General features: G+C 40.1%; 1 protein-coding gene and 1 gene segment (V, D, J or C); both read left to right on the top strand.

Annotated features, from left to right (window-relative positions):
• The first annotated feature begins 321 nt into the window (after positions 1-321).
• On the top strand, positions 322-905 carry LOC104260514 (T cell receptor gamma variable 5-like). The segment is given in 2 exon segments: positions 322-364; positions 484-905. Coding segments are annotated over 2 exon segments (465 nt in total).
• A 1,784-nt stretch (positions 906-2,689) lies between these two features.
• Positions 2,690-18,786, top strand: LOC104253057 (immunoglobulin kappa light chain). The gene is made up of 6 exons (XM_009821972.2): positions 2,690-2,732; positions 2,852-3,163; positions 10,798-10,839; positions 16,059-16,349; positions 17,813-17,884; positions 18,653-18,786. The coding sequence occupies exons 1-6, from the start codon at positions 2,690-2,692 to the stop codon at positions 18,784-18,786; spliced, it is 894 nt and encodes a 297-aa protein (XP_009820274.2).
• Positions 18,787-23,967: the final 5,181 nt, after the last annotated feature.

The raw sequence follows: 23,967 nt of genomic DNA, 5'->3' as shown, positions 1-23,967 counted from the left end.
GCCCCGATACAGAGCTGGACCTGCTCTCAGTTGCAAACCTTTCTCAGTGGCTCTGGCTCGAGTTTTCAAGGGCTACAATCTTAGGATTTACCAATGTTTCTCATATTAATCTGAAAAGCAGATTGGACTACAACCTGTAACCAATTTTAGCATTCGCCAGCCTGGAGAGGGTTTTCTGCAAATGTGCCCCATCTGCTTGAGCACAGAAGACCCGTTGCTGAGGACCGCTCAACAGCATCACCTCCTCCTCCCACACCACACAGTCTGGGTCCCTTTCACCCTCCTCTGACTCCCAACGACGGCAGAGCGTGAGAAGCAAACATGCTGCTGCTGGCAGCGCTTGTGGCCACAGCCGCTTGGTCTTGTAAGTCCTTCCTTATTTTCTTACCTTTCCTCACAGGCACCCATGGCTGTGCTAACAGGCGTCTTCCCAAATCCCTGAATTCCAGTTGATGACATCATTTCTCCTTTTCTCTTTCCTAGATGGATTTGCGCAAGAAATTCCCATGCAGAGCCCTATATCCATCACCAGGTTCCAAAAAAGTGCACGAATGGTATGTGAATTTCAAACATCAAGGGCCACCGTCATACACTGGTATCAACAGAAGGAGGGTAAAGCTCCAGAGAGGCTCCTATTCTTTTCAGGAGGGAAAGCTACTGTTGAAAGTGGCTTTCAAGTGAACAGGTACCTGGTTGAAAAGGTTTCTGGCCAGAACCGGTATGTTCTTACAATAAAAGATGTAATTCCAGACGACGCTGCTACTTACTACTGCGCCTACTGGGATCCTCACTATGATAGAAATTCAAAGGTCATCAAGGCAAAAAAACCCACCCCTCCCTCAACGTCTGAACCACAGGGCTGTAACTGTGCCACTCCCCTGATCTTCTCGCTCCATCTGGTATGAACTGCAGAAAGGCCAAACCTTTTTCCACTACCCAAAAAAGCAGCTAACCCTGCACAACCGTCCTTTTCAAAGTCTGGGATGTCAATAGCACTCTGGTCTTCAAACACAGGTCTATTATTTTAAAGGACAAGGGAAGTCTTCATTGCCTTTAGAATTAGCACATAAATGCTGGAATCTCACCTGCTCCTTTGGTGCTGCTTGCACAGCAGTGGCAGAAGTCTGGTGGCCCTTGAGGGGAGCAAACATTGCATTGACTTTCTAGTCCAGCCAGTGTTCTCCCCTAGGAAAGAGAAGGCAGTAGAAGAAAGACAACATGCTGAAGAAAGTACCTTGGTGGTGGGAATGAGATGCCTGCTACCACCTAGCGCTTCTAAGAAAAAGCTCTCCGTGTTCCCCATTATAGTCGTCTTTGCTCTACGTGTAAGCAAACGTAAGTCTCTGGAAATATTGTTTACCTAATTTGGATACCGCAAAATCCCACACCGACCAATTTAAATCAGAGATTTATAGTCTCTTATCTGCCACAGCTGATGATGTGCTGCTTATAATTATCCTCTTCTTTCATTTCATGTTAAGGCAAATAGGATAAACAGGGTTTTTTGGAAGGAAGGAGATTTGCTGAAACTATCCAGTTTGATGTACTTATTTCGAATTTGCAGTGAGTCAGTATATGGCCCTGGGCATAGCAAGCATGTCACAGAAGAGCCTGAGAGGAATAAATTTTGCTTGTGCCTTTAGAAAAGTATGTATGTGCCTACTCATCAGCTTTTCTTTTCTTGATGAAGGGTGTAATTGGGTACCTGGAAAGCTGGCCCACCACACAGAATGAGCTACGGGACTTTAGAAAGAAGATCAGGCTAGGTGCAAATAAACACTAAACACCAGTAGCCTCAGGTCTTGAAAGTCTTAAACACAAAGTGAAGTTAAGCTCGCAAGTCACCACCGATTTCACTGAATCCTGTTGGTATCTTTGGGGCTAGTCAGTGGTGTGACGCGCAACTCTCAGCCAGAAATTGGTACTCTCACACGCTGTCTTTATTTATAGGATCTTATGGCAGTTTTCCAAAGAGTTTCCTCTTAGTTCAGTGAATCATCCTTATTTTCTGTTGTTTTCTGCCTTCCATGTGCAGTGGCTTCCAGCATCCATCACTACCATCAGTGTTGATGTTTTTCTCAGGGACCCTTCCCTTGTTGTCCTGTCACAGTGTTAGAAAGCTTCCTGAAGCAGACCTCATCCTAGTCAGAGCGTGTGGCATCACTATCCCCATTTTATGATAGCAAAATTGATCTGGACCATTAAGAGACCCATCTCCAGTGGTTTCACTACCTCTAGCACACTCTGGATGTCTCACAGGGGACCAGCACTTCCCAAGCTTCACAAGAGCCTTCCATGGTCTGTCCACAGAGCAAAGCCCCATGTAGGGGAGAGTCTTCTTCTCTTCTTCTCCCTCCCCTCCCCTCCCCTCCCCTCCCCTCCCCTCCCCTCCCCTCCCCTCCCCTCCCCTCCCCTCCCCTCCCCTCCCCTCCCCTCCCCTCCCCTCCCCTCCCCTCCCCTTCCCCTCCCCTTCCCTCCCCTCCTCTTCCCTTCCCTTCCCTCTTGGTCCCCCATCCCCACTGCTCCCCATAGGGGCTCAGGGGACGCGTTCCTCTGGCTTGACACACAGCATCACCAGCTGCCACCCAAGGGACCCCCTTCCTCCTCCCACGCGGCGCTGCTCACTCCGCACCAGGGCCGGTTTCCTTCTCCTCTGAGTCTCAGCGACGGCGGAGTGTGAGAAGCAAACATGCTGCTGCTGGCAGCGCTTGTGGCCACAGCCGCTTGGTCTTGTAAGTCCTTCCTTATTTTCTTACCTTTCCTCACAGGCACCCATGGCTGTGCTAACAGGTGACTTCCCAAATCCCTGAATTCCAGCTGATGACATCATTTCTCCTCTTTTTTTTCCTAGATGGATATGCACAAAAAATTCCCGTGCAGAGCCCTCTGTCAGTCACCAAGTCTAAAGGAAGTGTACACCTGAAATGTCACTTGGAAAACAATGATTTTGATAGCACCATCATACACTGGTATCAACAGAAGGCGAATAAAGCTCCAGAGAGGATTCTCTACTTCTCACAGGGAAAATCAGTAGATGAGGGCTTCCAAGCGCACAGGTACAGGGTTGAAAAGCTTTCTAACCAGAAACTGTGTACTCTTACAATAAACGATATAACTCCAGACGACACTGCTACCTACTACTGCGCCTACTGGTACAGTCACTGTGGTAGAAACTCAGAGATCACCTGCACAAATACTCCTTCAGCGTCTCAACCACAAACAACTTGAAAGATCCCAACTCACTTCCCCCGGCAGGGTCTGGAGAAGCAGGACATGCTCGGTGATGACTGATGCCTTGGAAGCATCAGCTGCCAAAAGCTAGAGATTTCGACTGAGCAAGCGCAAAATGCAAAAAGAATGGTGAAGGTCCAATACCTAACCCATCCTCTCCATTCCACCTTCTCCTCCTTTTTGCTCAAACATGTCCATGAACTGGTTGCAAGGGTTTATTTAATGGAAAGGGACACTTTTCCATAGTGTTGTGCCTGGAAAGATGTCAGCACATTGTACTGGAGCTCTTAAAACCTTTGGCCTGACAAAGAAAACTGAAATAGAGAGCTTTAGCCTGAAGGTTCATAAAAATTTAAGCAAAGGAAAAGGAGTGTTATTTCCACTAACAGTTAGCAGCTGTCGGAGGAGGAAGATTTTCTATTTATTCCTCCTGAGATCTGGAGCTGGGCTTTTTTGTTCTTTTTTTTTTTTGAGCTGTATCAGCCCCTTTCCCCATCTTCTTCCTTATCATTGTCTGTATTTCACTGGTGTTGCATGTGAATCACCCAAAAAGTTGGAGACAGCGTTACCAAAGCTAGTATCAAAGAAAGAGCTTTCTATATTTAACAACTTTTTTCATATTTATGTCTCATACACAATGCATCCCTCCTCGCTACTGCCTCGAGGTGCATGCTGACCCTCGTGCCTGAGAAATTCATCCACAGAGGTTTTTCTCTACCATCAAGCCTCTCCTTAGTATTTTCCTTTACTGTGGTACCCTGATACTCTCCTCACTTGGTTGGTAACTCATCAAAGAATATAAGTCTGATGGGATGAAAAACTGATGCAACAATTTCAAATACGTATTAGGTCTCCAAGTGGCTGTAGGTCAGTTTTGTCCACCTCGTAGCTGCAAGCCCAGATCATACAGGGGAGTTAGACAAGCTGCCTGCAATATGCAGCGTTTCACTTCGTTCCTTCTAATGACACCTCCCAGCTACTCACTGTCATTGACCGCAATCCAACAGTCCCAGCAACTGCAGGTGAGATGGTGGTGGCCACCTTTGCTGCATGTCTAAGGACACGGCAGGAAAAGCACCGGTCAGCACCGTTGTCTGTCTGCATCACTCCCACCGTTGCTTTGTGGGTGCGATTACGATGTGTCTGCCCAGGAGCCTTCAGAGTAGACGATCGCTTTTGTTACACCTACTTCAACAGAAAGACCTTCACCCTCAGTCCAGCTCCTCCCTCTAGCCACAAACCGTAACCTCTTGACGTTGTTTTGCAGTCGGTATGCCACAGGAGATCCCAGAAACGCCCAAATTCAGTTTCTTTTAAATGGCAAACTAAGCATGCTGGCTGTTTGACTGACAGCAGCGGTGCCTCCTCTGATGTTATCTGGGGCTGTTTTATAAGAAACCGGTGCGCAAAGGAAAAGCCTCCCTCTCCCACCAGCTAGCATATGGACGGCTGCCGCTGAGCTGCTGTTGCAGAGCCTGGAGGTTGCATTTTCTGCGCCCCACATACCAGGGGCAGAAATTGCAACCTGCAGCACACGGGCACCTTTGCGATGCTTATGGTGCCGGCTCTCCCTCCTTTCCCTCTGCTGAGTTGTATTAAGACCACTGAAAACGACCTCCGTGCTAGTAGTACTTGATATCACTTAATCACGGGTGAGAGGGGATGCGCTCCTTTGGGAAAGAGCAGGATTGTCACCAGAAGGTATGTGTTTTTTAACCCGCACAACTCTGTGCACCTATTTGTGTGTCTAAAATTGAAGAGAAACCTTCACCTAATTCTTAGGCATTAAGCGGAGGGGTTATCTAACAAATTTGCAGCACTTTAGGAAGAGATTTGCTCCAAAGGGCATTAGATATCAGCTGAAAAACCAGGTGCAAGCCCAAAATTTGCAACATCCTCCCGGCAGCCAAAGGCCAGGCCTTCACGCAGTCTCCCTGGGGCTGATTGGGAAAAAAATGGGATTTTCTTCAGCAATGGCATAGCAAAAGAGCACGTTACGTTATTGCAAAGTCAAAACACAGTGTGGACCACCTGGATCAAATACTTTGGCACGGGAACCAAGCTAATTGTCTCTAGTAAGTACCATTATTATTGATCTGATTTTCACAGAGTCATTCAGGTCCTCAGATAATTAAGAATGAAAGACTGTAGGAAAATGAATGTCCGCCTGATAAAACACGTTTTGTCTGTGAGCTGTGCATGGTGCCCCAGTTGGGTGGGTTGATGGGCAATAAATATATCGACCTTGTGAATAGAGAGATGGCCTCTAGAAAAATCACTGCATACTTATTAAGGACAGGGGAACAGAAAAATGAGGAGAGGTAAAAATTTAAAATATTGGGATGGAGTCGTTCCTGTTCTGAGAAAGAGAAGTAAACTCTCAGAACAGCAAGTGGGAAATGCAGAAAGTTTCTTATTGATAGAGGTGGTTCAGTCTAAGTTGATTGGGAAGGAAAATTGCCTGGAATGTAATAAATTTCTAGTTCCTGGCCCTATTGAAAGTAACTGGTTTACTTTTGCATTTGTATTAATTATTCTTAGTTGTGGTGAAGCTATGCATCAATAGGATGAATGCTGTTTTCAGTATAAAGCATATAGCAATGCCTACAGTATGTTGCTCAGAAAATCCATGATATTATCAAGGTGACTATAATTAAGTCAAATCGTAAGAAGCAGAGAAGTTACAGAGAAATTTAAAATGTTACCCATGCCTCTGACCTAAAATGTTCTCTGCTGAAATTTGCAATTAAACTGTGCCTGTGTAGAGGCAGCTGCTTTTGCCAAAAAGACGACAGTGTAACCACTTACCAAAGACATGAACTTAGTTATGGGCCTCAGTAAGTTTTATTTAGAATATGGACTTGGCATTTAAAATATGGGCTTCAGAATATGAGTTTGATGAAACTTTAGTTAAGGTACTTTCACGCAGTAAGTAATTTGCAAGATAGGACACGTAGGGAAAAAAAATTGTTTACCTGTATATTTAAATCAACAAGTAACTAGTAAACTTTCTTAATGTCCTTTGGGAATCATGATGTAACTGCATTTCTGTGGAAACAGCAAAAAGAGGTTACTTCAGAGAAAATCTGGCAGACCAGAGGCAACAGATCTTTGTTAGAGAAATCCCAGAGCTAAAAGGATTAGAAGATAGTTATACGATAAGCAGGGCACTGCTTTCTTCTCAGAAAAAGCTGGGTTTAAAAACCTGAACTTTTTACTCACTACAAAAATCGAACTATTTCTAAAAACAGCACTCTAGTCAATGTTGAAAATTCAGCTGTTGCACTGGGCCAGGTTTATCCCCAGCCTCTAAATCAGAGAGACTTTTTCTGTAGCCTATGCAAGAAAAGCGCAGTGCAGGAGATATTGCTAAGCATTAGCAGACTGTGGGATGCTGATGTAAAAATATTTGGAACTGGAACTAAGCTTATTGTTTCAAGTAAGTACAAAATGTAAAACTTAACTACTTCTGAAATGCTTTTCAATACAGTTAGTTAGATACTGGCTGCGTGAAGTGTTCTGCTATTTTAGCTCCCGCTGGTTTTAACCCTACTGAACGCTTTGCAGGATTTTCATCTAAAACAGCATTTCCATATGCAGAACACAACGTAATTGTTTTGTATTTATGTATGAAATGGAGGAAACACAACAGGTATTGCAGCATAGATGTATAACTAACCCCATTATTATTTTCTTTTTAAAGATGAATTCACATATGGCAAAGATAGATAGCATTCGGAGAACTGAAAGATGTTTTTATCCTGAAATATGCATATTCAACCTTTGTGGTATTTCTAATTCATTCTGAAAGAAAAGTGTCAAACCTTTGGGTTACTCAAATTCTTTGAAAAGCAAAACGTTTTCCTTTAGGACTATGTCTGACTCTACCAAATGAAAGGAGTTATCTGAGCTGTGCCCAGAACTGCCTGAAGATATGCATAGTTGAAAGGCTGCTCTCTCTTCCTAGCTTTTGCAGAAACCGCTTATTATCAGTTATAACTATTATTAAGGAAGAATGCCAAACTCAAAATGTTTTGACATACTTATCAAAATTATTTTGCTTCAAGTAAACTTCAGGTGCTTTGATACATGCCTGTGCTTGGGCTCAGCTAAGCACCTGAGATGAAAACAGTTTGCCTAATTTTGACCATCTGAAAATGGTGTATCTGGTTAGTGGGAGGTTTGATTCCAATCCATGCAGGGTTTTGCTTCATGTCAGACAGCAAAATTATTGGTTGGGGGTCTTGTGCTGCTCAAAACTCAGCATAATTTTCACCAATTCTAGGTCTGATTTTATGGGGGTGTATAAGGAACAAATTACTTGGCCAATAGCTGATCAAATAGCTCCTCTGCTGGCGCTGCCTCCCTCCAGAAAGCAGGGACGGAGCCAAGGTGCTCAGTCTGTGCCATCCGTCCAAACTTTCAAAAGACTAAAAGTAGTTGAGATGAATTCCGCCCATTTAACAAGATACATGCTCTCAAAAACCTCCACACCTTTTTGATTTTTTTTAGTTTAGTTTAGGCGACGGCTCCTTTTTTACTTTTCTAGGGTCTAAAAATTGACTCTACAGCAAATCTGATTTTCTTTAGAGAATACTATTTACCCATATAAAGATAACAGAGCTGCACTGTTATTGCAAAGACTTTATTCACTGTGAGTGGTTATTACAACAAGGTGTTTGGCTCCGGTACAAAACTCATTGTGTCAGGTAAGTTACATGCTATTTTCCATCCAATAAGCTATAGGATATAGGAGCTTGGGGCGGTCATATAGATGAGTGTTACAGTGTCCCAGAGGGCACTCAGCTGGTTCAGAGCCTTGGTTGGCACCATCCTTGTGCAGGATTCCCTTCCCAGCTTGTCATTCCTACAGTAAGCCTTGTTGTATTTGTAGGCAGTGGTTTAGGATCACAAACATTTCTGAAAAGGAGCTATTTTGAGCCGCTTTTGATCAATCTCCTCCTTGGAAATGTGGTGGAAAATGGCCTGTCGTAGTTTCCAGAGCCCTCATCCCTTCCTCCAGCTTACTGAAGGAATAAGCAGGGAATCAAGCAGCTGTGAATTAAGCATAAAAAAAGAAAACCTCTTCCCAATACAGATACAAAGAGCAATATGCAATGGCCATTGCCAAAATCCTTTTTTAATTAGGCTAGTAAAAGTGAAAGAACTTGTCCGTAACTATTTTTGTCATGTACACAGCACTTTGGCAGTAGAAATAAAGTAGTACCTCCAAATGCTCTTCTTATTGCTTAATAACACACATACGAAGAAGTGATCCGTTTTGTTGCCTTTCCTGCGGAGACATTTATTTTAATGGAAAGTGGAAGACAAAAATCTTCTTTTCCCATTAAATGTGCTTTAACCACTATAATCCTGGAGTAAACAACTACACAAACACAAGGCATAGGAACTATGGCTTCCAAATGTTTTAAGCCTGGTTAAATACACAAACTTATATTAGCATATCAAGCAAAGATTGTTTTTAATGATTTATGTCAGAAAGACTAAGTAAATCATAACTATAATTCAATAGAAATATCCGTGTCAGGATAAGCGTGTTGTTTTTAGTGAAAATCCCTACCTTGTAAATCAGCTTTTAGTACCTACAGTTTAAAATAAATTATTTTCAAGCATCACTCTAATTCTGTAGGATTTTGTCTTTATGCGGCCAAGGCTTCTAACCGATTAATAGAGTAAAAGGGCTGTAGTCACCCCGCGCTTAAGATCAGGCATTTCATCACCGCTTGTCTTTTCAGAGGTGACTATCCAACATTAGCTCAGTAAGTTGCTCCTAATGGAAAAAAATGGAGAAAACCAGGACTTAGGATAAGTGACCTCAATTTGCTTGAATCATCAGGGTATGAGTTTGAGCAGAATCTTTTCCCAGATCTATACTGAAAGAGTCAAATATATAAAGAGCCAAACTCCCATAAACTTGTAATGAACTTGATTTTGTTCTTGTTGGTCTATTTTAATTAGTTCTGACCAAAAGAAAGTTGCTCAAGACTTACAATAATGCGGGTAACAGAAGGGCTGGGATTTGGGAGACTGCTTTGGCATTTGCATTCGGGGGAATAGATGAGCTTTCAGAACTTTACAGCAGAACAGGAATATTAATCCAACTGAAACTGGCAGTACAAGATTCTTCCCTAAGTATCTTTCCAGGGAATTTAGGCACTCACAAGGTCTCAACAGGGAAGCCGAGACTGAACCAAAGACTGAACCAGCCTCTCCAAATCCAGTTTATTTCCTTCAGCTCGGAAGCAGAGCGGCTTGCTCAGCTAGCGTGGGGCTGGTTTCCCTCTGCCATCTCTTCTGCTACAGCTGCAGCTACGTCTCCCTGGCAACTCACAAGCATATTGCTAACTTATTTTGAAGTGATAAAAAGAACAATCTACTAACATTTCTAGGAAATAATTTCATAGCAGAAATTATGGCAGCAATATTTGATTTCTTTAAATGCTATCTCCTAAATATTACTGAAGTATATCTTCCTTGTTTTCATCAAATGCATTGAAGTTCAGAGTTCAAAAAGCTATGATTATTTTTTGTGATTATGCATTATAAAATACACATTGCCTTAAGATAGATTACACTTAAATTTATTTATACATTACCTGAAGATGGGTTAAACTGACTTTCTGCCCTTTTAAATCAAAATGGTGAAAAGTAATGTATGCATTAGTTTGCATTAGTATTTTTTTAATGGGTAAAACCATGAAGCCCTGAATCAAAACCCAGTAGACTGGAAAGTCCAAACAAGTGTTAGGGCAGAAGGATGGAGCTGTAAGATGTAAATTTGGCAAAATGTGGCCACTCAGAAGAAATCTGCAGAGTGAAAGACTCTTACCATGATTAATATTAATAGGAACAGTTGCTAATGGCTTTAAAAAATCAAGGATTTCATAGGCATGAAGATGAATTCAGTACCCAATTCTTTTAAGGCAATGTTCACAAACAGGTTTCAGTGTGAACATTCCCGTGTTCGTAATGGTCTCTGTTAATCCTAAAGCCATGGCCCAAAAAGATCAGCTTGAACTGGTGATAAAATGCAGTGCTAGGTTCTTGTTGTAGGATAGATATTCATACCCAAATGTACATGCACATATAAATAAATGCATAATTTCCTACGTTGTCAAGGTGATAACCTTTACTGTTCCTCACATTTTCCATAAAAACCTCAGATGCTGAAGGAGTCTCAGTCTAGAAAATTACAAATCTCAGGTGTGCAGCATCTGCTTAAATATTTCCGTGATTCTGAATGCCCACTGTTAAATTAGGGCTCCATCCTCCATTTTGTCAGTATTCCAAATCCTTAGTTTTTGTGTACATGCATGCTTATTTATTTAAACCTGAAAGACTAACATAAGTGAAATCTGTTGTACGAGCAAACACAGGTTCACCCATACAGCATTTTGTAAGGACAGTTTTAATTATAGAAACCAGAGTGTCAAAAGAAGCAGGTGCATTTCTAATAAGGAAATGAGGCTAGGCTGGGACACAAAATGAGGTTTTAAAAACACTGAGACTAGGTGGGTTTTTGCAAAGCACCTGTATACAGTGACGATTACAAAGTCTTTGGAACTGGCACAAAGCTTATTGTTTCCGGTAAGTTTTTTAGTATCTAAGAAAATATGCCTTATTCTGATAATCCAAAATCTAGAGGAGAGGGAATGTGATATGCTGGTTTAAAATTATAATACAGATTAAAATATGGATTTACAAGTGTAACCCAGAAAAGTGATGTGGACTTTGCAGTAGCAGAATTCATTTCTTTAGTACCCAAATGCTTGTATAAGAGAGGTCAGGGTAAACTATAGGACTTCACATAAACCATAAATTGCTGAAATGAAACTCCTTTTGGATACTTTGGGCTGCATCAGGTCATTCCCTCGTGCAAAGCTTACTGCCAAGAGCAGCAGGGTGAGGGTAACTCGGAAACGCAGGTGTAGATCGCCCCTTGGCCTCAGAGCAGGGGGAATAGAAGTACTGTACAGGAAAACATTGTGAGTGCAAACAGATCCCCTAAACCATGGCTGAAGCTCTGCATCTCTCTGTTTGGTCAAGGGCAAGGTCTTTCCCCATGGATTTGTCCTAACAAAGCTGGTTTATTCCAGCCAAGAGGAACTGAGCTCTCTTGGATGCACTGCAGCACCAGTTAGCTGCAGGCAGACAATAAATAATCAGAAGATTAAAATGTGGGGGGAAATCCTGGACCTTTGGAAACATTGCCGTTGGTTTCGGTGTCGGCAGGATTTCATGTGAGGTGCACACGGTTTTCCCTGGGGCGAAGGCAGAAGGCCCTGGGAAGGACGTGCATGGGAATGATGGAAGTAGTTGCTTCTCTACAGCATACACAGATGCAGGTGTGATGTTTCCTTTTGGTACTGACTACCTGCAATAGTACTGCATAGGCAAGTACGGCAGGATTTGAGGGTGAACAGTCCCCATCCCGCATCCATTTAAGCAGATTTAACCTCAACAGGCAGAGGATTAAGCCCCAAATGAGTAAATGCCCCTCCACTAGGCTTGAGAGGAGTCGTGGCTGTTCAGGACTGCCTTTCATTAATGCAGTTAAACAGTGGTCTAGCATGCATGTATTTTTAAATTGAGTGGTCAAAAACACTCACCATCCTGGAAAAAAATTAATTTTTCTAGAAAAAAAATCTAGAGGAAATATGGTAGCTCAATCAATGCCCCAGACAACAACAGTTTTGGTTTGACTTGATATTTTTTTAAACAAGTGATGGCAAAGATTATGTTGAAACTGAATTTAAAGTACGTATCACTAAAGGCTCTTTGGGAATAGCAGCGTTAGCTGAGATTGAATTTGAATTTTCTACATTCATGTAGCCAAATGAGCAAACTCTTATTGTTCATATGATGATTGTTAAATCTGGTCCTTGTCCGGCCAAAATGTCCCAAGCATTTTCTGTAAGGGAATGTACCAGTGGGGGTTCAACAAGATATTTGGTTCTGGCACAAAACTCATCGTCTCCAGTAAGTATTTTCAAAGACTTATTTTTGGAAGTTTTGTAATGGGAAAGCTTTGGAGTGAAGGTTGACAGCTCTTTAAGGTATCTGGAGAGGCTCACAGTAGGTCAGGACTATACTGTGTTATTATCAAGAATACCTGAAGTCGCTGGCAAGCAGGGCAAGAACGCTGTTTATGAGCTGAGTCTGCTGAGTGCTCACAGCTCCCGCTGGCTTGAAGGGGAACTGGGGAGCTTTGAGTATCAGACAAAATTACTCCATTTTGTAGGATCATCCAAGTAATGAGAATTAAAATTTCAGCTTAAGAACACATTGACCTTATTTATAACTCTTATTTATAGATACTTATAAAGAAACTGTAGAGGAGTGTCATTAAGAAAATTTTTGACAGTTACTCTATAAAAACATATTTTTGAACCCAAATTTGTTAATAGCTCATTGATTATGAGCCTAACTCCAGAATTTTATTTGCACAATGTTTTATAGGCTCACTGCATTATTACAAGAGAGAAAAGACAGATTTTAGCTTAAGAAATATATGTACATGCTTATATATTATTTTTAAAAGTAAGATCTATGTACCTCTTAAAACCTGCCTTAGAAAACTGTTTAACAAAGTAAACAGCAAAATTTTTGATAGCCTAACTAGAACAAAAAAGACAGTGGAGTGGAAGTTCATGACTTTAAAATTCTTCAGAAAGGATCAGATCATTTGCCCAGAAAAGCCAGTGTAAACCATCTTGTTGGCTTCAACGACTTTACAGATCAGCCTGAAAATACATCAAAATCTACAGCCAATTCTGCAAGTTGTCATCCTTTTTTCCATAAACATACCTACAGGTTATGGAGAGATTTTTTTTTCCCCACACACAAACATACATGTACAAGTATATATGCAAAACTTACTTTGTTCAGTTCTCCACTGTCATCCATTCACCTATGCATGTACATGAGACTCGCCCATGCACGCACACAGTTGCAGTTATTCAAGCAATATGTTTCGTCAATATTGTGATATCATTTAGGTGTTTCATTTAAGCTGAGCACCTAGGGTCTTTTTATGGTAAATGGAAAGATATTGGCAATTCCACCGGTGGAAATTATTCCATCTTAATAGAAGTCTCTAAAATGGGCAGGATGAACTAGCAGCTGGAAGCATCTCTCTCTGCCTCTCTATTTAGATTTGGTAATCCAAGAGAAAATCACCAAACTAGACAGTTACATTTTAGCCTACTGAAATTAGTCGGGGTAACTTACTAAGCTTTGAAAATCTGAAAGAAACATCTAAAACAGTCATGAGGCTTTGCAGAGTGCAGAGTGCAGAATGTCACTGGGACAGGAGCTACATCATGGTCTTCTGAACATACACAACTTGGAACAAATAAATCATTTCAGAAATTAGTTTCATCTTGCATCCCTGGGAGGACTGATGCATAAAGAAGATAAAATTAACCCCAAAATTAATGTTAGAGAACCATAAAATTGTTAGCAATTTTATTTCTGGTACAATAGAACTCAGTCCACATCTTCATTTCAATGACAAACCTCCCAAATGAAGGAAATTCATAATATAAGGGTTATCTTTTTGAAGGTAGACAGCCTTATGCTTTGGTCATCTTTGTTTTTAAACACCAAGTATGAAATACTGCAAAGAATCACTAAGTTGTTTTAGGGGGGATGCAATGTAGAAGATTGCTCTAGAATAGCCAGATCATTTAAAGAAAGGTGGAAGCTTTTTGACAAAAATACATGTTTATATTAATGTGTTTTCTCACAATGCATGAAAACTGCACCACTCAGCCAGACCACACTTGAAACCCTGTGCATCTAGCTGCTCAAATTCAGTGGTGGAGATTTACATGGAAATCTAAAGAGTGGTGTAAGGAGATGAATACCTAAAATCTCTCTGCTGCCTTAAAAAAAATAGTCTTAAGCAGTACAATCTATATAACAAAAGTCAATTTTGAAAACTGTATCTAGTCTTCACTTGCAGTTAAGCATAGACAAAAACAATTGCCCGTGAGTGCTGCTTATGCATGCACTGCAGAAGTTCATGTTTAACTAAAACAGACTCTTAAATTTACTATCCACTTTTATAATATCAAAACGTCTTCTCTTTGTGGACAAAATCTGGATAATTTGGACCCTTCCAAATAACATAAGATTTAATCCAGAGAGGCAAATGAAATGGAGAGCACCTACAGTTAGCTTGTGGGAACAGCTCACTTTTCATTTAAAATATATTCACATGTGTTCATACTGAGCATGTTTCACTAAGCACATCACCTACGACAGGCCCAGTATGGATAGATATGCTATTTGGATATAGAAGTGTTATCTAGATACAGCATGTTCTTCTGCTTTAGTTTAGTTTTGGTTTTTCTTTTTCAGATGTATTAATGCAAACAAATCTAGTATTAAAGGAACAGCATTGCCAACCTTTGAGGTCCAGAGCATTTTGTGATTCCATTTTCCTGTCTTTATCAAGACAATGGCAAATACATAGAATGTCTTCAAAAAAATTGCAACAATAAATTTTTGTTGCCTTTTTTCCCTCAAAAAAAATCACAAAATTACTATCAGCTTTTAAAAAAATTAGTTAGATATAGTAGATGTTCATTAATTAGCAGTGGGGACTTATACTGGGGACATAGAACTGCAAAGATTTGAAAGGTAGCTGGTTTACCTTTAACATGCTGTAGACAAAATTTTCATGCAGTTGTTTTTGCATAAACATTATAAAGCAATATTCAATTCCTCTTTTCAAATAAATGAACAAAGCTCTTTCAGGAACTATTACTATTATTTAATAATTGTCAAAGATGACTTGTGCAGACAAATACACTTGCTGACAGCAGTACTGCTTGGAAGGCTGTGGGATATAGGCTCTCACGTAGTCACCTGAAATTTTCTAACTCAGTTTCAAGCGACATCATTGCTATCTTCAACAATATTTCAGTTTCTTAATGTTTCTCAAAAATAATTTTTCAAACATTTTTGCGTAGGTTTCTAAGGTTTTAAATAACCAGACTTAAATTTATTTTTCTAATAAAATACTCAAGAAATCTTTTGAGAGATACTTTTTAATGTCCTCTAGTATTAGAGTACTAAAGAGTAGACCTAGTCTACTCTAGTCTTCCTCTATCAGATGTGCTGCTTGACAAGAAGCATGAATGAAACAGTCTAGGTGTTAGTGTTCACTAAACAATTTAGGACTTAAATAATGTTTCTCCATGCACATGGCACAGTATCAAAGCTGAGATCAAATATTCTCTGGACTCTGGAAGACTCTATATTGTCTAAACAAAAATGAGTTTAGAACATTTGAATTGAGTCTTGTCTTCTGATTTTGAGCTTGATTTTCCATACCATGCTCATAAAAGCCTCTATTGATTCTAGTTTTCTATAAAATAACACATTTAAAAATAAGGCTAAAAGTCATATTTTCTATTCCCAATTATTCTAAATAGTATTGTAACTGTTTTTGACTGAAAATTAAAACTTGCCATTTGGGTCCATTGAAATAATATTTAATATAAAGTGTGTTTGAATGACAGGTTCATCCAGCTCGCCAAAAACTTATTTTTACTCAAGGATGGAAACAGCTGTAATTCATCCATCCTATTATCTAAAATTCCTTTCATACATGAGACATTTCTATTCCCATCCTAAGTATTTCACAACAAATTAGAGAGCTAAAACATTTGTTAATAAGACATTTAGGTTCTTGCTCTTCAGAATTTGTATTTTGTGGCTGCATATTTATTTGCTGTACACTAGTGATCTTCCAACTCCCTATTTTGTTAATTTTTTTCCTCCAATAACCAATCCAGACAAAGGAACTTCACTGGCAAACGCTGAAATCCTGCAGAAGAAACATGAAAATCAGATAACATATGTTTGCCTTATTGAGAAATTCTACCCAGAAGTTATTCGGGTGACATGGATCGATGAAGAAAATAAGGAGATAACAGACAACGTAGTAATAGGAGACACTTGGAAGGACACAAAAGAGGATGCATACTCAATCGGCAGCTGGTTAACCGTACCAGCGGAGACCAAAGACAAGAAATATTACTGCAAATATGAGCATGAAAACAAAGAGGAGTCACTGCCAACACAAGGTATATACTACATGTTAAAAATTTCATTCTACGTATTATTATAGACACCACTTTTTCTTTGCAATAATATTATAGAAATAATGCTTTCTGCTACTGTTCCTGAAAGCATCTGTGCGCCTTGGCACAACAATACCTAAAATACACATCCGGAGAAACTACCAAAGTTTTCCCAGGAAAAGCAACCCAGCCTGTGCTGTGCTCCCCAAGTGAACGTCCCTTTGTAATAGGAAAAGAGGAGCAGCTCTTGAACCTCATCAGATGTACACTAGCATTAGCTCCAAAAGGTCTGCACTGAGCTGTGTCAGTTACTTTCCAGACTACAGAAGTTTCTGAAAACAGTATTACCTCTCTGTTACCTGTGGATTACAGGTGTAAGTCCCTCTGACACCCCCTGACATTAGTCACAGCTATAAAAAACTAAGGAGTTAAAAACGACGTTGCTGGGGATGTAGAGCAAAGTTTAAATATATTACTTACTCATAGTCCAGCAATAGTGAGATAATAACCACGTATGAAAATAAGATCTCTCATTTAATTGTGGGAAGATTGATTATGCAAAGCAAAATCTGAAAGACAATGCAATTTTAAAGAAAAAAGTAACCTATAATAAATGCAAATTGTTTAAATCATGGTAATATCTTTAAGAAAAGCTGCCTATATTGGTTTAGATTAATCTTTTCTCAGTACCTACCTGCTCGACTTACTATAAATTAACGTAACTCCAATGAGTAAGAGCATGGCCATAAATAAACATTACAATTCAACCTTCAAAATATATTCTGACAAAAATATGCTTTAAGTTTATTTAGATGGAGGATGTATTTAGGGATGTAATACGGATGTCTTTAAGCCCAATGCATACAAACACCATAACCAAGAACAAACACAAATTTGTTGCTTCAAGCACAAAAAGGGTTTATTTTAGAGAACAAGCACCACCAAACCAGCAAATTCCTGATAGGACAACCTCAGATCACACTCTCCTCAAGATTATTCTTTAGTGTTGAGCAACCATTAAGTAACAGTCTCACTGAGGTCCCTTCCGATGTAAATTATTCTGCATTTCTAATAACAGCACATTGTGAAGGCAAACAGAGTCTATCTATTTCAGTGACAAGATCAGGTGGTCAAATTGACTGCAGTTCCAAATAAAAGAGACTCTGCCAAGAAACAGCCTAATGGACACATTCCTGAAAGGGCAAAGGCAAACCTCCCACTTACAGCAATAAATACCCAGTCACTTCTCTACGAGCATTTCTCCCCTTCAAATTCGCTCTGCAAATTAATCCTACTTGTGACCATCTGCTCTGCAGACAAATCTTAAACATCTTTTTTTGGTTGTTTAATACTAACTTCCCATTTCACTGTTGCTGTACTGCCTCTTTTTTTCCCTATTTCTCAATTCACGTTTGTTGAAATCAAAGAAGAGCCTAATTGGGGCATTTAAACTCTCTTTCCATTAGATGCTGCAAGCACTGCTCCTCCAGAAGAGGACTGTAGCCCATCGCCTGGAAACAGCACAGTTTTTAATAGAGGTAATTAAAACATATTAAAATGTGTGAAAGCGGTAACATGTCAAGCAAGAGTTAGATATTGCTACATATGCTCAGAACATCATGAAAATTATCTTTCTAAATAGCGCACAGGAAATCTTTTACGTCTGGGGTCTGTAACTTAAAAACGCTTCAGCGCTACTCTGAATTAACTTCTGTTGTGGATTATAAGAAGGGGCTCTCCTACCTTTATTAGGTAGCTTTATTAGGAGCTTTATTAGGGTGCTACAGATGCTGTTCAGACTACTAGATTATTAGCCTGTCTTAAGCGCCACTTTTTTAAATACCTGGAGTAGTTAAATGCTCAAACGCTTCAGCTGACGCTCCATCAGCCTAGCAATTGCCCAGCACTTCAGACGAAGAAATTTTCTTTTAGCTTGAATGGGGATTTAGGAAGAATCGTGAGCACTTATGTTCAAAAAATCCAACACGAGAAGATTCAAGCAAACATGGTACCACTGGTAATTAGTGCTGAAAGCACTAGAATTATGTTCTTGCCTTTGCAGGGAATAATAACCCAGCAGCATTGAGAGGTAGTCTAGTGCTAAGAAACCCGCTCGGTCTAGAACTTATTAGCAGTGCAAACCCACTCAGAGGACAGTCAGACATTGTACGTGTTTATAGGCTGTCCACTGGAATCAATGCAATTGCAGCAATAAACAAACTACAGAGTCCCAGTTCTACCCGTCTTTTAGGAGGTTGTACAATATTGACATTAAACAAGACTTTTCTGTCATTTGTTTGTTACAGATCACTTAATGCACAGGACAGCATATTTAGTGTACATCGTCCTTCTTCTGAAGAGCTCCATGTATTATCTCATCATACTCTTCTTCATGTACAGAATGTGGGCTCCAACCAAGCACCAAGGAAAGAAAGCGTAAATGCTAGTTCAGGAAAGGCTTACAAAATAGTCTTCAATTTGCTTTGCTATATACTTATCCATACAGACTCCCCTGCTCTCAGTTAGATGTAACAACAAAAAAAAAAAATCCCCAAATAATTTTCTGGCATTAGTGCATAGGGCTTGTTTTGTTTTACTGCTAGAGTTTTTATATCAGTCTGGCTTTCCTAATTTTTCTGAGTATTGAACTGAGGTGGGCAATAGGAGTAAGGTTACATACCTTGGATTTTAATCCAAAGTCCATATTGCAAAATGAGGAAGGTACTCATGTTAAAAGTAGCTATGCATGCAGAAGTTTAGATGTGTAACAGGGCTTTTGACATGTAAAGCACAGGTGTATTTTGTCATTGCGCTTAAGGCTTCATGAGGAGCATTCCTGTGATGTAAATTCACAGCTATTTGCTCATTTTCACTTTCAATGATTTATCGCAACTCTCATGTATCCATCAAATGAGGACTTAAATACTCTGAAGTGTCGCGTGCTTTAAAAGTCAATTAAACACAATTTTAGAAAGTGAACATAATATTTTTGAATGAAGAAGTTAGACGAGCATAAAAGCAATTCTGAGGTGCACATGTACAGGAATGGAAGAAATCCACCAGGCCCCACACCACCACCGTCACGCAGACTGAAAACCTGCACATTGTATTTTTAAAGAAAGAAAACAATTGTAATGATCATAAACATCATCTTGTTCTGAGATACCTTTTTAAGTTGAGCAAAACCTTAAATTTGAAGCTTTGATAGAGAAAGTATTTTCACAATAGAGGAAAAATTCTCAGATGTTGGACTTTGAACTTTTCAGCTCCAAGTTCCACAAATCAGTTCTTTCAAATTTCTGTGGAAAAATTGGAAGTAGACATATTGGGGTAAAGAATTTGCTCAGTTTGGGGCAAAACACTGCCGTAAGTTTGGAGATAAGTGCCTGCAACCTTTACACTCACTGTATCTGTAATGATGTAGAGGGCAATAAAAGCTTTCCTCCAGGTGCTTTTGTGAAGCCTGTGTTTGTTCTCCAGCATTTCCACAGCATGTACTAAGGTGGCTAGAAACCCTGATTCATTTCTCTGTTCCTATAAAATCCTCAGGAAATCAAAGATCCTTAAAACCATCAGTTTTCTGCTTTTCAATGTATTAAAGAGGAACACTTTTACACAGAACAATAAAAGCTAGCTCATTACATCTTTTCTGTTGAAGAGCTAAGCCAAGTCAGGGAGAAATGCAGTGCTGTTACAACAGGACGATTTTACAATAGCTATTTTACAATCTGCATATTGAAGCCAATGCAACTAATTACTGCCTTCAATGTCACATTACTCTTCAATGCGAAGAAAGATGTGATGTCTAGTCTTTAGTCAAACTCTCTTTGAGAAACAACAAATAATAGCATGGGATATCGGCTAAGGCTCGGTTCCGATCAAAGTGAAATAAAACAGCTACAAAGGTATTTCTGGAATGCAGCTACTGTAGATTTCAGCAGCATCATTGATATTACTGTCCCGGTCTCCCCTGCCTTTGTCCCTGCTAGAGAAATGCTTGATTGCATTAATAAACCAAGCGCTCTTTCACTAAAATGATCCCCAAATCCACTTCTTGTTGTCTCATACACGAAACTGTAAGATGCTGTCCATGCAGCACAGGAAAACAGAGAGAAAACACAGCTTTTTAAGCTTTTTGCACAAAAATCCCTGCCTACATGCAACCCTAAATCATGCTGAGCATAGCTATCACCTCACAGTTTCTGGGGTTTCTGAAGTACGGGTTGCAGGTTTTGCATCAGCAACAGCTCACATGTCCCTGAAGTTTATTTACATAGACATATACTGTTCATACCAAGTTCTTAATTTTTATTTATGTAGCCCGAATAAGAGAACAAGTGGATTTTTAAAGGCTTGTGGGTGCTGGGGCATTTGTTTGCAGGAAGGTTTGGTTATTTAGTGGAAAACCCCTGTAAACTGAACCAGTCACAACTGGTTCAGAGGAGGTGGGCTGCGATGAGAATGGGTGATAAGCTGAGGACAGTTAGACCACAGCCGTCCTGCCTCTTACCACAGCATACTTCTAAACCATTTCCTTCTAATGGAAATACAAAGTGATAAAAACCACATGCCTAAGTTACATGTAAATAACACAGTGAAACTCACTGTTCGCTATGCATGTTGGTCTATCTGCATGCTTGTGTATGTACGGGTAGGGGCTATTGCTACCACAAAAACATGGGTGCTACAGGATGTCTGCAGGACTTGCAGTCTTACTTATCATGAGTGCAGAGTTAGATGTTATCTATCAAGTGTAAACTTCTGTTGTTAGGACTTTGTTAACATTTGAAAGTCATGTCTTCTCAAGTACATATCTTACCACAACTGATTTTCAGTGATTTCAAGCTTCTACAAGTATGAGCATTACAGCTGCTCTACTCCTGTTAAAGAGTTGCAGAATTAATGCAAATACTACAAAAATGGTTACAGGCAATCTGGTGCTTCTAACGAAAAGAAGATAGAACGGGATCAACTTTTGCCATGAAAGCAAAGGAGTAATCAGCACAAATGAATTGATTTGTGGAAAGGGATTTGCAATGTATTCTTTATCTTGCTAGAACAGTTTTGTGTCCTATACTGTACAACAACATACATGCTTGAGAATATTGACTTCTCAACTATCAAAATACCTTACAACAGGTGATACAGAAAACTACCTGTGGATTCCTCTCACATGTAGTTGTAAATGAGAAAGATCTGCAAAAGGATTATAGCAGTCTTCCAACTATCTCTTGATACTAGGTACCAACACTAATGAATTTTACAAAAGATTCAAATAGCGGACTATTCAGTTTGAGATTTTGAAACTGCTGGGGCACCAGCACACACTTAGAAAGTGCTGAGGAAATCAAAAATCTCAGAGGAATAGTTTCAGAATTCATTCCTCTGCACCTATAGGTATTTACAGAGAAATAGATCAAACAACAATTAACAATAAGTAATTGACAAGTGAGTCCAAACAATCATTAAATATAGCTCCCCCATAGATAAGTTCTACTGCACTGTATTACCAGTCTCTTGATAAGGTACCCAAAACAACACTTTCCAGTAATTACCTAGTTCTTGGAAGATTAACCTCAGGAACTACTGTATACATCTTGGACAAATATTTTCATACCACCTGGGAGGCAACCTAATACATGTATGTCGAGAAGATAGGTCTTTGTGAGATATTACAGCACACGGGAACCATTCCCTTTGTTTTTGAATGAATAAACTCTCCTGTCAGCAGCTCCACCAGCAAGTCAGCCACAGACTCTGTTGCCACAGTTTCCAAATCCCAACAACTTCCCCCAGAGATTTCCTTTCACAGAAATCAGGATGAATGTAGATGAGAGTCAAGTCAACAGATATCGAAAGTGGGGAGGCTCAAAAGAAAAGGCCACCCACTGTTCCCAATGAGCACTAGAAGATTTCAAATCAGAAGCTTCAGCTTCCCAAGAAGATTTAATTCCTCCCCCAGCTGGAGCTTTGCCATTTGTGGCAAAGTGAATGCGTGGGGCTAGATAATCCTGCAAATAAATGAAGTAATCCCCAAAATGAGGAAATCAGTTCTCATATTCAACCAAAGGGCACTACAAAATGATACAGGTCTCTGCTGTGACAAAGTGCTCAAAGGCCCCCAAAAGAAAGCTTAGGTGGTCACAGGGCTACATGCCCAGAGACAGCTCCTGTGGGAGGTACTGCTTTGCAGGAAGGCGGCTTGATGGATTACTCACTTCAGGAAGACTTTTCCTTTCCTTTTCTGGAATAGCATAACTGCCAATCATTTTGAGGCACAAACTGTAAAATAACAGTAGGAATAAAGTGTTTCCAGGCTGATTTTGTACATGCTACTAGCAGAATGATTACTCAGCAACCAAGACTTCATATCTAGTCCCTTCACCTTTAATATGAAATCTCTAACCATTTTCACACAATGTAATGTAATGTAATTTCATTTCTCATACCCGTAAAGGGTGCTTGAGCCAACACTATTTGCTTGACAGCTGGGACAGACCAGCAGAAAGAAAGCGCACAAGCTTTTACTGAGGCTCAAGCGGCAGCTTGCTGAGCTCAAAGCAATACCAGTCACAGGCCCCTCGCCACCACTTGCAATATGAGGCATGGTAGCTGAATGCACATGCGGCATTAACCTGGCTAAACTGCACTGGACGACACATTGGCTCATTCAACTTATGCACGTGGGCAGGGAGGAAGAGAAGGAATAGGAGGGAGAGTCAGAAACATCACCCATTTCTATCTTCAAGTACGGTCACAAATACAGGAACAAAAGCAGAACATTTCCAGAGTGAGCATACAGTCTTTCAAAACTTTCTGAATCTTCAAGTTTGACTGTTACACCCACAGCAAAAGGCTGGACCTCCTCTTAAAAATATTAACAGTTTATGTTCTGCTGTTTCAATCTGCTTTTTGGTGAAAGCACCCTGTTTCCACCAACATTCCTCAATCCACCAGCAACCAAAACCAGATCACTCAGCCTCTGTTATGGTTAAGTAAAATACATTTTCCTTTTGAGGCGTTAGTGTGGTTTTAGTCCACAGTACTCCCAGGGATCATGCCACTGCATAAGGTTTTGAGAATCTCCACGCAGGAAAGACTGACTGTACCTGGAGTGCCAGCAGCCTGCCCGGTAAGCAGGGTATTTAATTTGTGACCTGTATTCCTGTAACCCAAGTTTTCCACCTCCTAAGTACCTCCTGTGTCAAAAAACAAACCTTAATTTGGCAGTGCACTGGTACAGCACACCATTATGTTCTTCGTTGTCCTGATGCTTCATCACCCCTAGACGGAGCTGTAAGTCACTTCTTATGCCAAGACACTGCAAGGTTTCTTACTGTTTTATCGAGTTCTAACTCCTCTTGAGAAAGCTTTTAACATCTGTCTTAAATATACGCCAGTTCCTAGTAGGTACAGAGCATACCTGCTCACCTTCATATAAGCCTGCAAAATAAATGCTAGCAAATTCCTTAATGCAAGGAAAACCACACAGAATGTGCACATGGCTGAGCTCTAACACACTCCTTTATACAAGCTCAAATGCAGAGTACCAGCCAGACAGCACTTCCACTCTGAAGATGCTTTCTGAAACAAAGGTCTGGCAGGAACAAAAATCCCTTCT

Source organism: Gavia stellata, chromosome 6 (assembly GCF_030936135.1).
Source record: "Gavia stellata isolate bGavSte3 chromosome 6, bGavSte3.hap2, whole genome shotgun sequence".
Classification (NCBI taxonomy): domain Eukaryota; kingdom Metazoa; phylum Chordata; class Aves; order Gaviiformes; family Gaviidae; genus Gavia; species Gavia stellata.
The sequence above is the reverse complement of the archived record's forward strand: the minus strand, read 5'-3'. Positions and strand labels throughout refer to the sequence as shown.

Coding starts and splice junctions, on each gene's coding strand:
- LOC104253057 (XM_009821972.2), top strand. CDS start 2,690: ATGCTGCTGCTGGCAGCGCTTGTGGCCACAGCCGCTTGGTCTT. Junction 2,733..2,851: donor GGCCACAGCCGCTTGGTCTT/GTAAGTCCTTCC, acceptor TTTTTTTCCTAG/ATGGATATGCACAAAAAATT. Junction 17,885..18,652: donor CAGCACAGTTTTTAATAGAG/GTAATTAAAACA, acceptor TGTTTGTTACAG/ATCACTTAATGCACAGGACA.